The following is a 19,265-nucleotide window of genomic DNA, read 5'->3' as shown; positions in this document are numbered from 1 at the left end:
CCGTCTGTGTGAAAGTAGCCTACGGACACGGATGACGGACGCGGATGACAATCTTGTGTGCATCCGTGTTTTTTCATGGACCCATTGAATTGAATGGGTCCATGAACCGTTGTCCGTCCAAAAAATAGGACAGGTCATATTTTTTTGACGGACAGGAAACACGGATGCGGATGAAAAACGGTGCATTTTCCGAGTTTTCAACTGACCCATTGAAAGTCAATGGGTCCGCAGAAAAACACGGAAAACGGAACAACGGACACAGATGCACACAACGGTTGTGTGCATGAGGCCTAATGCAAATGAAATTGAACGAGCCTCACGAGATGTAATAAGTATGAGCAATTAAAGAGAACCTTTCACCGGTTTTGACTTTTCAAAATCAGTAGAGCATGTTTACTAGATTTGATAGGGCAAATTTTTTTTTCAGATACGCTGCTCCGTTGCGCCTCCTGTTCTGTTTTGGCACCCTGTATACTAATCAATAGCATCGGTACAGGGAGGAGGAGATGGCAGTGTTTCTCAGGGCGCGTCTTCTTCTCCCTGGCAGTCCGCTGTCATCGCCATGTTCTGACCCCCATAATTTTTTTATAATTATGTCTACAGAGATGTGTGAAGGCTCATTTTTTGCAGGACGATCTGTAATTTTTGCTAATACCATTTTGGGGTGTGTTTGACTCTTTGATCACTTTTTATTCAATTTCTTTAGGAAGTAGTGTTTTTATTGTTTTTTTTGTTACGCCATTCACCGTATGGGATACGTTTTTTTTATATTTTAACAGCACGGATGTTTTTGCACGTGGCGATTTCCATGATGTTATTTTTTTATTGTTTATTATTATATTGGGGTAAGAGGGGTAATTAAAAAAAAAACTAAAACTTTTTTTGGTCCCATTTTGGACCCCAACTTGCAATTATCAAACGGAATTTGGTCCATTATCCTATACAGAAATAGGTATATTATAGTTCAGTGCTGCCACCTGCTGGCCTGAACTGTAATATACAAGTAATGAGCCTGGAAGCCTAGTACAGGCTCATTACGTGCATAGAACGCTTTCACCAATCTCTGCCGGGGAAAAGCGCTCCTGCCCTGTCAGACTCCATGGTTATCTTAGGTGTTAAATGTCCGCAGTTGGCATTAACGCAAATCGCTGACATTAGCCACGAGTGTCTGCTGTATGAAACAGTAGGCACCCGGCAATTATGGCACTAGTTCCGCTTCGGAGCGGGAGCCGTCTTTAAAGACCCGACATCTGCCGTATATGTATGGCGGATGTCGGGAAAGGGTTAAAGTTTTTTTCTGGAGCTCCATTTTGATGACTTATAATTCTCAGGATAGAGCATCAATATCAAAATGTGGTAGGGGTCTGTGTGAGGGCTTTGGCCTCCTTTTAGTTTACCAGTGCTGTACATTGTATAGTGGTTGTGCTTGGTATTGCAGCTCAGCCCCATTCACTTCAAAGGGACTGAGCTGTGTCTAGGCCATGTGACCTATGAATGCGACGTCACTGACCTAGGAGGAGGCCACAACACCCACCAAGTGCCTTGGCCTCTTTAAACAGCTGATTGGTGGGATTCCAGAAGTCAGAGCCCCGCCAATCTGATATTGAAGATTATTCTAAGGATAGGTTATCAAAATCAAACGTCTGGAAAACCCCTTTAATAAACATGGAGGGAGGCACTTGCAGTACAGTGGATTTGCAGTACGTCTTCTGTACCGCCAATCCACAGCCTTCTGCAGTAAAATACATTGGGATAGAGTTTTAACCCTGTCCCATATAGCAGAAAAATTCATTTGGAGCATGCTACAAGTTTTCAAATCCACTGAATTCTCATTTTGAATGTGGAAAAGCCACAGATCTACCCCACTGATCTACCTTTCAATGCATAGAGTGACAATCTGTGGCAAAGTATAATTCTTCTGGAGTAGGAGGGGAAGGGGAGCCCAGTCCAAAGTCTGCCTGTATCAGGTCGCTGATGAGGCCTTCCAGTACACCGAGATAAAATGGACCATACTGCTGCTCTTTGATATTTTTTTTTCCAGAAATTGTACAACCCCTTTAAGTGACTGCTGCAAATGCGCTGGGTTCTAACTTTCTGATGAGGAGAGCCGGGGAGGGGGATGATATGATGTCATACCATGTGACTTCAGCGCTGTAGTAGTAAGCTCCCGCCACTACAATGTTGATAGTGCTGTGTAGCTTTGGCGTCAACTTCCGGTGACACAGCTATACCGAACATCTGATCGGCGAGGGTGGAGGGTGTTGGAACCCCAGATGATCTAGATGTAAACTCATCCTTGCCTGTCACATGCCAAGGTTTATAAATCAGACATTATGGGGTAGATGTATCAAAACTGGTGTAAAGTAGAACTGGCTTAGTTGCCCATAGCAACCAATCAGATTCCACCTTTCATTTTTTACAGCTCCTTTGAAAAATGAAAGGTGGAATGTGATTGGTTGCTATGGGCAACTAATCTAGTTTTTCTTTACACCAGTTTGATAAATCTCCCCCTATGTGCATCAAATTTGCCGTGGACATTGGGGCCCTTTTAGTCCAGCTGCCTCTCGCCGTGCGCTGCCGCACCGCTGCCGGAACTCCGCTCCCATTATAGTCAATGGAGACGGAACGGCAGTCCGGGGGCACACGTGAACTAGCGGCAGGCCGGATCTGACAGGCTGTTCACCTGCCGGAACAGCCTGCAGGAGTCCCCTGCCGCTAGTGTGAAACTAGCCTTAGCTCGCCATTATTTTGGAGTAAAAAAACAGGCACATTGGCAAAGTCTGTCCTCAATTTGCACCTCATTTATTATCCCTAATTAAATCTGGTTTGTCATTGATTTAAAGGGTATTCTTTTTTTATTTGCTAGTTTATTAGAACTAGGCATGTATACCTGAGTTAGTCTGTCAATGATTGTCAAAAGATCTGTAATTACCTAATAACAGCTTTCATTAAAGGGAACCTGTCACCTCCAAAACACATAAAACCGACATCATTACCTTACAGTAGCCCCCAGTGTGTTCGCAATTATGTTTTTCATTCTTACATCGGTTGCTGCATACTGTAAAAAAAACGCATTTTTAATCACCCTTCTCGCTATCTTCAGAGTCAGCTTGAAGTCAAGGAGGCAACGGCCTCAGCGTCAGCGTGATCACTGGCTTCAGGCGCAGAAGAACGCAAGCCAGTGGTCACGCTTCACCCCTGACCTCACCAGCATCAGGTATTACACTATTTAGGCACATTATCCAGGGGCACAAATATTATATTACCTCAAAAGAAACGCCGGGCGCACGCGCACACTTTAAATGGCCTGTGCATGCGCAGTGAGAACAAAGCTGCTGGCTGACTGCGGGAGCCGGAGACAGGATCGCACAGTAACATGGAGCGCATAGGGCATGCGCAAGACTTGCGCGATCCCAGCCTCTAGGCAGGATGTCAATCAAAGTGAAGAGGACGGGTAAGGGGCGGGCTTATTTTTACTTGAAGCAAGGAGGCCGTTGTCTCCTTGACTTCAAGCTGACTCTGAAGATAGCGAGAAGGGTGATTAAAAATGTGTTTTTTTTACAGTATGCAGCAACCGAGAACCTCAGAGAACTGCGGGGGAGCCATCTTGAGAAGGTCCTCATATTGTAAATGTTTAAACAGACGTAACTAAGGGAAAAACCCAAGGAAAACAGTGGTTTGTGAAGAAACTAAATATTGCTTTATGCATAATGCTGCTGCAGCAGTAACTTATGCTAAAATAGATATTTTTGATGAAAACATGACAGTTACCCTTTAAGGCCTCTTGCACACGATCGTATGCCCTATGAGATATACGGTCCGTGAGCAGGCCATATGTCCCGGAGCGGCATTGATCGTGCGCACGGGAGCGCATAGCATCATAGATTACAATGATGCTGTGCACGTCGGGCCGCCCGCGGGGCTATTGTCCCGCACTCATAATCTATGATGCTGTGTGCTCCCGTGCGCACGATCAATGCCGCTCCGGGACATATGGCCATATATCTCGGAGGGCATACGGTCGTGTGCAAGAGGCCTAAGTCTGACATCTAGACATATTCAAATTCACTAATACTGGTCTAAATAGTATGCACATGAAAATGTAGTGAAAGTGAGCTAAATTTTGTCGTACATCTCCATGAAAGTAGGCAAATTGTGGCACAACTCACCACTCGAGACAGAGGCAGAAAAGTACGCCAGCCCTGGAGTGGGGTAGAAATTAGACTGTTTTTATGACAAAATCTTGCTCAAAGTAAGGGCGCATTCACACGAGCGCGCCGTGTTTTGCGGTCCGCAATTTGTGGAACGGAAAGGGCAGCCCATTATAGAAATGCTTATTCTTGTCCGCGATTGCGGAAGTCTTGTTCACAGACCGTGGCCCAGCCGCATGGGGATCACGGACCCATACACTTGAATGGGTCCGTGATCCGTCCGCTCCCCAAAGAGAGAATGTTCTATCTTTTTGCGGTGCGGAGGCTTGGAACGGAACACCTGGAAGCACTCCGTAGTGCTTACGTAGTGTTCCGTTCCGTGCTTCGGTTCCGCATCTCCGGATTTGCGGACCCATTGAAATGAATGCGGATCCGCAATACGGCAACAGGCAGCACACGTTCGTGTGAATGAGCCCTAAGGCCTCATGCACACAAACTTATTTTCATTCCGTGTCTGTTCCATTTTTTTTTGCGGACCGTATACAGAACCATTCATTTCAATGGGTCTGCAAAAATAACGGAAGGTACTCCGTGTGCATTCCGTTTCCATATGTCCGTATTTCCGTTCCGCAACAAAATAGAACATGTCCTATTATTGTCCGCATTACGGACAAGGATAGGACTGTTCTATTAGGGGCAAGCTGTTCCGTTCCGCAAAATACGGAATGCACACGGTCATTCGTTTTTGCGGACCACAAAATACATACGGTCGTGCATGAAGCCTAACTCCCTGGATCAACGACCCCTCTCTAGTAGCTATAGCCTGTAATATTATTACACCCCAGAAATACATCCAGGCCCCTCTTGAACTCTTTTAATAATATGCACTTACATACCATGGAACGTAGAAGGGGGGTCATGAAAGTAGTTATGTTCAGTGAAGAAAAGGAGGTATGAACAGTAAGACCACGAGCAACTGTAGAAGAGGAGTTTCCACACACTCTCTGGGACCTTTTCTGCTTCTCTTGGCCGCAGGTGACACCATTTACTAAATGGCTGTAGGGGAAGGCAGAAATCTTGTTAATGCATTTAATATGAACGGACGTCATGGAATATTTATGTGTCCATAAGTCTGCTGGATGAACCTGTGGGGTTATGTAGCACATCTGAGGTTTCTGAAAGCTCTAAATGCATTCAGTCTAGAACTATACAAATAAGCATACATAATGACGGAAAGCAGAAAACAAGCTCAGAACTACAGATCATTTTGTTTGTGCCAAGTAATTAAGCTTTATACCCAAAAGATTTGGGGGGAGATTTATCAAAACTGGTGTAAAGGAAAACTGGTTTAGTTGTCCACAGCAACCAATCAGATCCCACCTTTCATTTTTCACAGCTCCTCTTGAAAATGAAAGTTGGGATCTGACTGATTGCTACGGACAACTAAACCAGTTTTCCTTTATACCAGCTTCGATAAATCTCCCCCTTGGTGCAGAAGTCCTCTGAGAGCATGGTAAATGTATGAAGACCACATTCATACATGTACGTTACAAACTCCACATATCAAAATCTGTGACTGAAAGAACATAAGATGGAAATCCAGGGAGCCTCTGGTGTCTTCGGTCTGTTAGCTATGTTTAGGATTGGAGGTAATCATACCTCTTGTATCCCTCAGCAGTTTCCCTGTGCTGCTCTATGACCTAGGTCTAAAATTAGGATTTAGCTACTAGGAGATATAAACATGGAACACAGCACTGACGGTCAATACAAAAGCTCATCGTGAGCTTTCTTCACATTTTATAATGTGTTAGAGGCCATGGTAGATCATGCAAACATTTGCCTGTTTCACATATAAACCTATAGATGGTGTACGCTTTAGACAGGCTGTTTAGACCTACACCAGATATATCACAGGTTCTCAGGTTGGATGATAAACCTAGTTGCAGGGATAGACGCTTCTCTGACTGTATGCCAACTATTGGCTGGCTTAGTTTGCAAACTGAATTTTTCACTAGAACTGGACCCATATTAACCCCTTCAACCCCGGACCTGTTTTCACCTTCCTGCCCAGGCCATTTTTTTGCAAATCTGACCAGTGTCACTTTATGTGGTGATAACTTTAAAACGCTTTTACTTATACAGGCCATTCTGAGATTGTTTTCTCATCACATATTGTACTTCATGACAGTCGTAAAAATAAGTAAAAAAAAACAAAACATTTTTATTCATAAAAAAATACCAAATTAACCCAAAATTTTGAAAAATTAGCAAATTTGCAAATTTCAATTTCTCTACTTTTATAATAGATAGTAATACCTTCAAAAATAGTAATTACTTTACATTCCCCATATGTCTACTTCATGTTTGGATCATTTTGAAAATGACATTTTATTTTTTGGGGACGTTAGAAGGCTTAGAAGTATGGAAGCAAATCTTGAAATTTTTCGGAAAATTTCCAAAACCCACTTTTAACGCTGGGTTCACACCTGAGCGTTTTACAGAGCGTTCCTACGCGCTGTAAAACGCTCAACAGGCAAGAACCAATGATCCCCTATGGGCATGGTTCTCACCTGAGTGTTTTACAGCGCGTACGAACGCGCTGCAAAATGCCCTACGCCCCAAGAAGTACAGGAGCTTCTTTGGGGTGTATGGTCGCGCGTTCCCGTACATAGACTTCCGGGAACGCGCGACAATGGGCGTTGATTGTTGCCGGAGCCGCGTCTGTAAACGCCCGATAAAATCGCGCATACAGAGCGCTCCTTCGGTACGCTCAGGTCTGAACCCAGCGTTAAGGACCAGTTCAGGTCTGAAGTCACTTTGTGAGGCTTATATAATAGAAACCACCCAAAAATGACCGTATTTTAGAAACTACACCCCTCAAACTTTCTTAACCCTTTAGGTGTTCCACAAGAATTGATGGAAAATGGAGATGAAATTTCAGAATTTAACTTTTTTGGCAGATTTTACATTTTAATCCATTTTTTCCAGTAGCAAAGCAAGGGTTAACAGCCAAATAAAACTCAATATTTATTACCCTGATTCTGTAGTTTACAGAAACACCCCACATGTGATCGTAAACTGCTGTATGGGCACACGACAGGGCGCAGAAGGAAAGGAACGCCATATGGTTTTTGAAGGCAAATTTAGCTGAACTGGTTTTTAGATGCCATGTCCCATTTGAAACCCCCCTGATGCACCCCTACAGTAGGAACTCAAAAAAGTGACAACATTTTGGAAACTACGGGATAATGTGCCAGTTTTATTGGTACTATTTTGGGGTACATATGATTTTTTATTGCTCTATATTACGTTTTTTGTGAGGCAAGGTAACAAAAAAATAGATGTTTTGGCACCATTTTTATTTTTAATTTTTACAGCGTTTAACCGAGGGATTAGGTCATGTGATTTTTTTATAGAGCAGATCGTTACGCACGTGGCAATACCTAATATGTATACTTTTTTAATTTTTTTCACTTTAGCACAATAATAGCAGTTTTGAAGCAAAAAAAAATCATATTTTTGTGTCTCATAGTCTGAGAGCCATAGCTTTTTATTTTTTGACCAATTCTCTCAGGTAGGGTCTCATTTTTTTGCGGGATGAGGTGACGGTCTGATTGGTACTATTTTGGGGGGCATTTACGCCTTTTTGGTCACTTGCTGTTGCAATTTTTGTGATGTAATGTGACAAAAATGGCCTTTTTTTTACACAGTTTTTATTTTTATTTTTTACGGTGTTCACCTGAGTCGTTAGGTCTTGTGATATTTTTATAGAGCTGTTTGTGACGGACGTGGCGATACCTAATATGTATACTTTTTTTTATTTTTTTCACTGTAGCACAATAATAGCAGTTTTGACACCAAAAAAATGATGTTTTAGTGTCTCCATGTTCTGAGAGCTAGTTTTTTTATTTTTTGGGCGATTGTCTTAGGTAGGGGCTTATTTTTTGCGGGATAAGGTGACTGTTTTATTGATACAATTTTGGGGGGCATACGCCTTTTTGATCGCTTGGTGTTGCACTTTTTGTGATGTAAGGTGACAAAAATTGCTTTTTTTTTAACACAGTTTTATTTTTTTTATGGTGTTTATCGGACAGAGTGGATCATGTGATATATTTATAGAGCCGGTCATTACGGATGCGGCAATACATAATATATGTGGGTTTTGTTTTTTCTTTCTGTTTTTTCTTATAAAATAAGGGGAAAGGGGCGTTTTTTTTTCTTTTTTACTTTTTTTATTAATTTTATTACTTTATTAATTTTATTAAAAACACTTTTTTTTTACTTTTTTTACTTTACTTTATTTATGACATTCACTTTTGGGGGTCTGACCCCCTCTGCAATGCATTACAATACATCTGTATTGTAATGCATTGCCTGTTAGTGTATGACACTGAGTCATACACTCACAGGTTGCCTAGGAGACCCAGCCTGAGACTGGATCTCCTCGGCTCCCGTAGAAGGCAGTTCCCGATGCCGTGCAAGGCATTGGGCAGCCTCTGCACGGCATCGTGCTGCCTTGTGTCGCATCGGGTCTCCGCCACAGCAGGGACCCTCACCCGACACAAACCTCTTCTATGTCGCGGTCAGCGCGGACCGCGGCATAGAAGGGGTTAATCCGCCGGCATTGGCTTTTACAGCGATGCCGGCGGATACAGCAGGGGCCCGGCTACCACGGACTGCCGGGCCCCTGCAGTGATCGCGCGCGCACCACTCCGGTGCCCGCGCGATCACTATGATGTACTATTTCGTCAAATTGCGGGAACTCAGTGGTTCCCATGACGTAACAGTACGTCAAAGGTCGGGAAGGGGTTAACCATATAAAAACATTTAAAGGGCACTTGTCCGCAGATTTGTACCTATGAAACTGGGTGACCTGTTACATGTGTGCTTGGCAGCTGAGGGCATCTGTGTTGGTCCCATGGCCATATGTGCCCGCATTGCTGAGAAAAATGATGTTTTATTGTATGCAAATGAGCCTCTAGGAGCAATGGGGACATTGATGTTACACCTAGAGACTCTGCTCTCTCAGCAACTGCCACGGCCTCTCCACGTTGATTGACAGGACCAGGCAGAGTAAACGTGATCACGCCTGGCCTTGACTTCTCCTAAAGTCTCACGCTTTAGTATCTGACACAGGCACAGTACCAAAAAAGAGGATGGCCGGCAGTTCAGTTCTGTACTGCAAGCCTCTTTCTTGTACCGCACCAGTGCCCGATACTGAAGTGTAAGACTTTAGGAGAAGTCAGGGCCAGGCGCAATCACGTTTACACTGCCTGATCCTGTCTATGAAAGTGTAGAGGGGGTGGCAGTTGCAGAGACTATAGGTTTAATGGCAATGCCATCATTGTTCCTAGAGGCTCATTTGCATTTACTGTATTAAAACATCCTTTTTCTCAGCAATGGGGCACATATGATCATGGGACCAACACAGATGTATTCAGCATACATGCAACATGTCAGCCAGTTTCATAGGTATAAATCTGCTGACAATTGCCTTTAAGCGTGGGGGTTTGGGGTTTAGGGAACCTACTTACTGCTGGAATTCCCATCTGTTCTTGCACCATAGTTCTCTGGATTCCTTTGTTCACCCTTGTATGAAATACTGATGACATTCGCATATGGCCAACGGTAGCCTGATGACATTACTATAGATGTCACAATGCTGGCATAATATACCGTATTTTTCGCCCCATAAGACTCAGTTTTTCTTCCACCAAAGTGGGGGGAAAATGTCCCTGCGTCTTATGGGTGAATACTAATGAGCACTTCCATTATGGAAGAGTTCATTAGTATTAGAGGAACGGGAAGCGGTGAAGGCTCTGTACTCACCGCTTCCTGGTACTCGGCTGTCAGCTGTGCTGTGGCTGCACACAGCGTGAGGGCACTCTGGGACCTCACGCTGTGCACGCCGGTTCACAGCACAGTCGACAGAGGAGGAGGAAGAAGAGCCCTGGAGCAGAGGAGCGGCGTCCAGAGCAGGAGAGGTAAGTGTATTTTTTATTTTATGTCATCTGATGCTGGGGGCTGATCAAAAGAGGCAATGGGGGCTGATATGAGGCTGGGGGCTGATCAAATGAGGCATGAGGGGCTGATTTGAGGATGGAGGCTGATCTGAGGCATGGGGATCTGATCTGAGGCATGGGGGTCTGATCTGAGGCATGGGGGTCCCATCTGAGGTCTGAATGGGGGGCCTTATTTATATTGGGGCTCTTATCTGAGGTCTGATTGGAGTCATTCACATTGGGGTCTGAGCTGAGGTCTGATTGTGGGTCTGATCTGAGGTCTTAACATTGGGGGTCTGATCTGAGGGTCTTATTAACATGTGGGTCTGATTGGGGCTGTGAGCTGAGGTCTGATTAACATTGGGTTCTGATTGGTGGTCTGATCTGAGCTCTAATAAAAAATATTTTTTTCTTATTGTCCTTCTCTAAAATGCGTCTTATAGGGCGAAAAATAGACTGATTTGTGCCACTTTGCAGCTAGGGGTGCACCTAGCGTTTCTGCTGCCTGAGGCAAAAATTGCCTTTCCCGTGCCAAATTCTTAATATAACCACTCTATCCAGGCTTAAGGGGCCATACCCATTAGTCTAAAGTTGATTAAAGTGATCAAATTATTTCAACCAAAACTAACATTTGTTCATTGAAATTTAACAACAAACAATAATTTGAGCCAACTGATGGCAGACCGCTACTATAGTTGGAAAAGAAGTTGACCGTGTTTAATACTTTCGTTCGACAGACTTAATATCTTTCGTTCAAAGTGTGCCCCCTATAGTGCCAGTATGTATTATGTCCCCTGTGGTACAATGCCCCCGTAATGCCCCTTGTATTATAATGCACCCTATAGTGTCCTGTATTATATGTATGTATTATGCTCCCCTGTAGTGCTTCAGCCTGTAATAACCCCCCTGTAGTGGTCCAGCCTGTAATGCCCTCTCTCCAACCATTGTGCTCTAGTCTGTAATGCCCTCTATAGTGCTCCAGCCTGCAATGCTGCCCTGTAGTGCTCCAGCCTCTAATGCTCCCCTGTAGTGCTCCAGCCTCTAATGCTCCCCTGTAGTGCTCCAGCCTGTAATGCCCTCTATAGTGTTCCAGCCTGTAATGCCCTCCTTGTAGTGCTCCTGCCTATAATGCCCCTATATATATATATATATATATCAAAATACTTACTTGACTGCAACTCTTAGCACGCCTCTTCCAGCATGTAGCCTAAGTTGCCTCCTCCCAGCCGAGGCGGTCGCGATGACATCACCACAACCTCCAGCACCAGGTCTCAGGCAGTGCGATGACATGATCATGGACGCTTGCGTCTGGACACAGGTGTTTGTGACCACGTCATTGTGCCATCTGAGACCCCGCACATGAAAGTCGCAATGATGTCATCGTTTTCTCCTGCACCATGATACTACCTCATAGGCTTCAGGCTTAATGGCCGATGAGCAGGGCCGTTGCTAGGTTAAAACATTCGGGGCCTGGTGGTGCGCAATGTGTATGCGCAGTTGATCGAATCTTCGATTCACTTCCTGAGTCGGCTCTCGGCTGACTCGGGCTGACAAGCAAGTGAACCGAAGTTCAGGAGCCGGATAGGTAATAAGTGTTACATCAGTGGTGACCTGACGACTAGAACAGGAAGGGGGAACTGGGGGCACTGATTTGGGCATTATACTGAGTAGGGGGCACTTCTGGAGGTGTTCTGTTATATGGAGGGGTGCTTAGGGGCATTATACTGAGTAGGGGGCACTTCTGGAGGCGTTCTATTGTATGGAGGGCACTTTAGGGCATTATACTGCTGCAACCTGGTCATTAGACTCAGTGTATTGTTCTGGTGACACAAAGAATCATTTGATTCTTTTAAAGGGGTTGTCCGGGTTCAGAGCTGAACCTGGACATACCTCTATTTTCACCCAGGCAGCCCCCCTAACTTGAGTATCGGAGCAGTTCATGCTCCGATGCTCTCCTTTGCCCTGCGCAGGGCAAAGGCATTTTCAGGAGTTCTGGTGACGAACCAGGCTCTCCATGGGGCTGCCAGGAAGCGCGGTGATGTCACCGGCACTGATGGGCGGGCTTTAGCGCTGCCCTAGCCAGTAAAACAGCTAGGGCAGCGCTACAGCATGCCCATCAGAGCCGGTGACGTCACCGAACACACTGCTGGGCGGAAGCTTCCGCCCGGCACTGTATTATTGTATACAAAGGAGCCCTTGCCCTGCGTGATCTAGCGCAGGGCAAGGGAAAACATCGGAGCATGAGATGCTCCGATGCTAACACCAGGGGGGCTGCCTGGGTGAAAATATGGGTATGTCCGGGTTCAGCTCTGAACCCGGACAACCCCTTTAAGGGTACTTTCACACTAGAGGCAGGACGGATCCGACAGGATGTTCACCCTGTCGGATCTGTCCTGCCGCTATTTCACCATGCCACGGGACTGCCGCTCCGTCCCGATTGACTATAATGGGGACGGGGCGGAGCTCCAGCGCAGCACGGCAGTGCACGGCGAGAGGCCGCCGGACTAAAAGTACTGCATGTCCGACTTTTTAGTCCGGCGGCTGTTATGGATGTTATGTTGGTGCACCACTTCCTGTTTCCTGTTTTCCTGCATTTGACGCAAGCAATAGCAGCATCATGGCGGCTAACAGCATTCCGCTGCCTAAGCCAATGAGGGTAAGCGGCAAGGTTTGTGATAACCGGGACACCTTCAAAACTGAGTTGGATGACTACTGCCTCGCCACAGGGTTAAAGGAGAAGCCTGCAGCAGTGGACAAAATGAAACTGGTGCCCAAAACACCCCTTCAGCCTAGCAGCACTATATTAAAGCTGTATTCAGGGAAAATCATGGAATCATTGGGACTTTTCCAAACAAAATCCAGCATACGAGATTGTGTGCACAAATTGCACTTTGAGATTGTGGAAGCTGATCAGAAACCGCTATTATCTGGTTCAACATGTGAGTGCCTGGGACTGCTGCAGTTCACTATTCCTGCTGAGCTGCACTATGTTGATGATCAGCCAGCGAAATCTCTGACGAGGCCGCTGACAAAACAGCAAATTCTTCATGCCTACAGTGATGTATTTGAGGGTCCGGTAGTATCTGTTCCAGGGGAGGAGCGCTTTGAACTTGACCCTGCTATTCAACCAGTTAAATGTGCCCCACGGAATGTACCAATAGCTATTAAGCCACAGGTCAAAGCACAACTGGACAAGCATGAAGCTGAGGGACATCTAACCTCAGTATCAGAACCCACGGATTGGATAACCAACATGGTGGTTATCAGAAAGCCTGAACAGATCAGAATTTGTATCGATCCCAAGTTTCTGAATATGGCCCTGAAGCGGTCACACTACCTAATGCCTACGCTCAATGACATTCTGTACAAACTTCTAAAAGTGCGTATTTTCACACTAGTCGATGCAAGATATGCCTTTTTACAGTGCAAACTAGATGAAAAAAGCAGTTACATGACCACTTTCTGGACTCCTTGGCAGTGCCATCTTAAGAGCATTATAGGCCCCCGGGCAATACAGTGCACTGGGGCCCTGTCTACACAATCACGCACTAGAATAAAAATGCAAATTATCAATAAGGCGATATTTATTGGGCATTTCCTCTTGTGGATTTTCCCCAGCAGTAGGATCAGGTAATGATACCATTGGTATTTCTGCTGGAATTGGAGTGCATGTAGATGTGGATGCTACATCTGGAGGAGCAGAACTACTGGCTGACGTTGCACCTGGATTGAGCCAAGATGTTAGTTTTGGAAGTTTGCACATTTTCTCTTTCTCCTCTGCAGCCTTTTTCCTCTTCTGTGCTCCACTCAAAACATTACGTTTCATTTCTGCACTAAAGGTTATTTTCACCAACACGTAATAAACTTTATTTTTCCTCACCTTTTTTACACTTCCTCGAACGAGTGGCAACTCTAAGATTGCTATATAAGGGGGACACATAAGATATTACAGTCAAAACTTGAGGGGCACTAATAACTTAAAGTGGATGTAAACCCAAACATTTTTTTTTTTTGTGATGTCACAATGTAGAGTACCCAGGCAGTACACACGCCACTCCAACATTAATACCCACCAGCACCAGCAGTACCCACACCAGCATTACCCACCAGCACCAGAGTGTGTGTACATTTATATATATATCTATATTTATTTCGTTTTTTTAGTTGTATGATTAAAGTGGATGTAAACCCCCAAGTATGCAGTATAGCACCCTATAGTATACAGCACCACACAGTATGCAGTATAGCACCCTATAGTATACAGCACCACACAGTATGCAGTATAGCACCCTATAGTATACAGCACCACACAGTATGCAGTATAGCACCCTATAGTATACAGCACCACACAGTATGCAGTATAGCACCCTATAGTATACAGCACCACACAGTATGCAGTATAGCACCCTATAGTATACAGCACCACACAGTATGCAGTATAGCACCCTATAGTATACAGCACCACACAGTATGCAGTATAGCACCCTATAGTATACAGCACCACACAGTATGCAGTATAGCACCCTATAGTATACAGCACCACACAGTATGCAGTATAGCACCCTATAGTATACAGCACCACACAGTATGCAGTATAGCACCCTATAGTATACAGCACCACACAGTATGCAGTATAGCACCCTATAGTATACAGCACCACACAGTATGCAGTATAGCACCCTATAGTATACAGCACCACACAGTATGCAGTATAGCACCCTATAGTATACAGCACCACACAGTATGCAGTATAGCACCCTATAGTATACAGCACCACACAGTATGCAGTTTAGCACCCCACACTATACAGTACCCCACAGTATATAGTAGAGCAGTATAGACCCCCACACTATACAGCACCTCACTGTATACAGCACCCCAAACTATACACGATACAGCCCCCCACACTATACAGTACAGCACTCTACACTATACCGCACCCACAGTATACAGCCCCCCACACTATACAGTACAGCAGTATAGCACTCCCCCCACTATACAGCCCCCCCCCACACTATACAGGCCCCCCACACTATACAGGCCCCCCACACTATACAGCCCACCACACAGTATACAGGCCACCCCCCCCCACACACACAGTATACAGCCCACCACACAATATACAGCCCATTACACAATATATAGCCCACCACACAATATACAGCCCACCACACAGTATACAGGCCCCCACACAGTATACAGCCCCCCACACAGTACACAGCACCCCACTATACAGTAGTTTACAGTATATTAAAATAACAACCCCATGTCACCTTTTTCTGATGTAATCTTTACACAGAAAAGCTCCACAGTTAACTTCTGCAACACTCCTGATAGGACCTGTGATGACTTCATAGCCATGTGACCAGTAATTGCTAGGTTACTGGTCACATGGTAATGATGTCATTAAGGTCCTAGATCAAAACTCATTAAGGTCCTAGAATTAAGATCATTAACACAGTACGATCATGATGCCTGTGTAGCCGACAGCCTGACACCCGGGGCAGTAGCTAGCAGGGCTCAAGAGGCAGCTGCCTTGGGCCCCCCCAGGAGCAACTGGGCCCAGGGCAGCTGCCCCTTTTGCCCCTTGGTAAAGACGGCCCTGGCGGCAACGCTGCTAAATGACGGTTGGGAAGTTGGCTGGTGGGTTCACTGGGCAGGCGGGCCCCCAGGCAAGTGGGGCCCCCGGGCAACTGCCCAGCGTGCCCATTCGAAAAGACGGCCCTGCTCCTTGGGGAAGAAAGAGATGGCTTAAACTTCCATTTGGGGTTTCCGTGGCACCAGAGGTCTACCAGCGTAAACAACATGAACTATTGAGTGGGCTTCGTGGAATTGAGCCAATAGCTAATTACATTCTTATAGTTGGTTGTGGTAACACTGATGAAGAAGCTGAGCGGGACCATGACGAAAAGTTAATAGCACTACTAGATCATTTCAGACTGGTGATGCTGAGGCTTAGCGTGAAGAAATTGCAGTTCAAGGTGCAAGAAGTCCATTTCCATGGGCATATCCTGTCTTCACAAGGCTTAAAAGCTGACCCGGACAAGATTAAAGCCATTGTGGACATGCCACAGCCTGCTGATGCCAAAGCAGTACAGAGATTTATTGCCTTTGTTACATATCTAGCAAAATTCCTGCCACATTTATCTGAGGTGTGTGAGCCGTTAAGACGACTTGTGGACAGAGATGCGGTTTGGCACTGGCTTCCCAAACATGACCAGGCGGTAGAGGATATCAAACGCTTGGTCACCTCTGCACCAGTGTTGAAATACTATGATGTCACTAAGCCTGTTGCCATACAAAGTGACTCTAGCAAAAATGGCCTGGGTTGTTGTCTTTTGCAGGAAGGTCAACCAGTTGAATATGCATCCAGAGCTCTTTCACCAGCTGAGCGAAACTATGCTCAGATTGAGAAGGAATGTCTAAGTATTGTATTTGCATGCCAACGCTTCTATCATTTTCTCTAGGGGCGGGACTCCATTACAGCTGAGACTGACCACAAACCTCTGATAGCCATATTCAAGAAGCCCCTTTTGTGTGCTCCCAAGCGTTTGCAGAGCATAATGCTTACAATGCAGCATTACAACCTCAATGTTGTCTACAAGCCAGGAAGTGAAATGTATATCAGCGATGCTTTGAGCAGAGTTATGTTGGATAATGTGGCACCTGGAGGTGAGCACGAGCATCAAACAATTTGTCAGCTGCAACAGGAACAAATTTTCTTTGCCGACATCAATCAAGCCGACTATCTTAATGTCACTGCTCAGCGTCTGCAGCAACTCGTACAACACACTGACGGTGACACAATGTTACAAGCTATGAAATCTGTTGTCTTGAGTGGATGGCCAGATGATTAAGTAGCAATTCCTGCAACTCTACGCGAATATTGGTCCTTCAGCTTACAAAATGGTATCTTGTACAAAGGCCCAAGGGTCATAGTGCCTAAATCGCTGAGAGCGGAGATGTTATCACGAATGAGAGAAGTTATACAAACCTAATGGAGAAGATGATGACAGAGAAGATCTACATCAGAGGAGACGTCACCTGGAGGCCCTGGATGTGACAGGTATGTGCTGCTGTATAGCAAGTACAGCAAAATGCGGTGTGTGGGGGGAGGTTGGAGAGTTAGAGAACTGGGCCATATTCATTGGGGCTTGGGCCCTGGATCTTTTGAGACTCTAGCAACGCCCCTGCTGATAAGGTTGAGTGGTGGGGATGGCAGCCATAGGCTTCCATGCTCCTCCGCAAACTGCCATGTCCTCTGCCAGACTACCGGATTACCTTAGACGAGATGTGAACCTACCCTTACCAATACCCTGATGCTCCTGTTCGGAGACTTTCTTGGTCCCCTGCCGGTGTCACGAGGGTATCGAGAACCACGCCTGACTCCGTTATACCCGGGGTCAGGAAGTCGCAGCGGTTGGCTGCACGCTCTATTTATGGTAGCTTTCTGGGTTTGCTTTGCAAACCCTTTTGGCTCACTCAGGGATCCGTAGCTCCTTCTCCTCAGCTGTTCCTTGTCCAGCACTCCCAAACCTCCTTATATTCCTCTCTCACACTTCTCTGGTTGCCAGAGATAGAACTTCCTGCCTGGACATCTATTCTGACCTTCTGGAGCTGTGTTGCTGCGTTCTCTGGTAGTTGGTCCAGAACGCTACCCTCCGAATCCCTGTTGGACCTTTGTGGTCTATTGTGATCGCCCACCTGGGTGTATGTGTTTGTCTGTTTTGTCTGTCCTCTCCCTGGCGTTTCCCTCTTAGTGATAGTGGTGCGGACTAGCGATCCCACCGGCCCGTTCACTATCTAAGGCTCATTTTAGGGAAAGCCAGGGTTTAGGCACGTGATCGCCGCACGGGTGAGGAACCCGTCTAGGGACGTCAGGGCAGTCAGGTGCCAGCCGCAAGGTGAGTTAGGGGTCACCACCTTTCCCTCTCCCTTGGGCAGGGCTTTCCCTTTTATCCTCCCTGTGCGTGACGTCGGTCATTACAGCCGGTCTCTGTACTTTCTGATGATGCAGAAATGTAATAACTTCTTTTGTTATCCCCTATCTTAACTAATTTGCTGATAAATAGGAAAGCAGTAAACTCATCGCTTATTTTACTCCGGGAACCCTCTTCCAAGTTTACATGACTAAACACATTCAAGTGCCCTTCACTTCCCACATTACAACAAAAATTTATTCTAGCTTTCATGGGTCAGTGTGAACTCCCCAAATCATTGTCGTAGGTAAAGATTTCAGACAGCGTGTGCAAAGGAAGTTTAGGGTTATGTCATTCACAAGACTAATGGCCCATTGTTCCAAATGTAAACTGTAAAGTGTTAGCTTGTTAAATAGGTTACAGATCAGTAGCCAATGTCACTGCTGAATATAGAACCTGATGACATCTGACAATCTGTCACATTGTAGATGACGTCATATCTGCAGGTGGCATATTAGAGCAGGAGGAGCTGACTAAATTTATTATGGTTTTATGGGAAAAGATTCTGTAAAACTTGTAAATTATTGACTGAAATCACTGCTCGTTCTGAGCTTGGGAGTCCAGTGGGCAGTCCAACTTAATGATTGACAGCTTACTCTGCATACACAGTCAAACAAGGAAGGCAGTAAACCAAAGATTAGGACCGCCCACTAGACTCCTAAGAGTCCTAAAAAGAACTGGGATATACTGTGTTCCCTCAGTGTGAACTGTCTGTGCCAACTAACCAGTTTTGCTTTGGGCTAAACCCTAAGGGTGTTATTCTGGTAATCATCGTTTGATCCCTGTTCAGGGATCTGGCCTACACTGCAGGGAAGCAACCTCCTGCGATAGTCCCAGTGTAGTTGGCAGCTTACCCACATGGGGTCAGGGACTCTAGTGTAAGCACCAGGAGCTCAGGATACAGAAAATTCACCAAAAATGCAGGAAAACTGCAGGTATAGTTTGAACAATCACCAAAATAGAAAGCAGGGGGGCGTGGCTAACGGCCGACATGAGCGCACGCACTTAAAGTCTGCTCCGTACCCCGTACTGAATCCTGCAACATCCTGACATACTGGCCGCTCCGAACATTGAGTGGCAGGTGCAGAAGAGGAGGAGAAGACCTGGGAAGTCAATGATGGGCCCCAGCAAGG

General features: G+C 45.6%; 1 protein-coding gene across 1 annotated transcript in view; it reads right to left on the bottom strand.

The window, feature by feature from the left end:
* The window catches only part of CERS1 (ceramide synthase 1), a 103,742-nt gene that overhangs the window by 50,949 nt on the left and 33,528 nt on the right, over positions 1 to 19,265 (bottom strand). Inside the window, exon 2 of the mRNA XM_040420370.1 lies at positions 5,048 to 5,207. Within this exon, the coding sequence (XP_040276304.1) occupies positions 5,048 to 5,207 (160 nt within the window). The remainder of the gene's footprint in view (positions 1 to 5,047; positions 5,208 to 19,265) is intronic.

Source organism: Bufo bufo, chromosome 2, assembly GCF_905171765.1.
Source record: "Bufo bufo chromosome 2, aBufBuf1.1, whole genome shotgun sequence".
NCBI classification, from domain to species: domain Eukaryota; kingdom Metazoa; phylum Chordata; class Amphibia; order Anura; family Bufonidae; genus Bufo; species Bufo bufo.
This window is presented reverse-complemented; position numbering and strand designations above follow the sequence as displayed.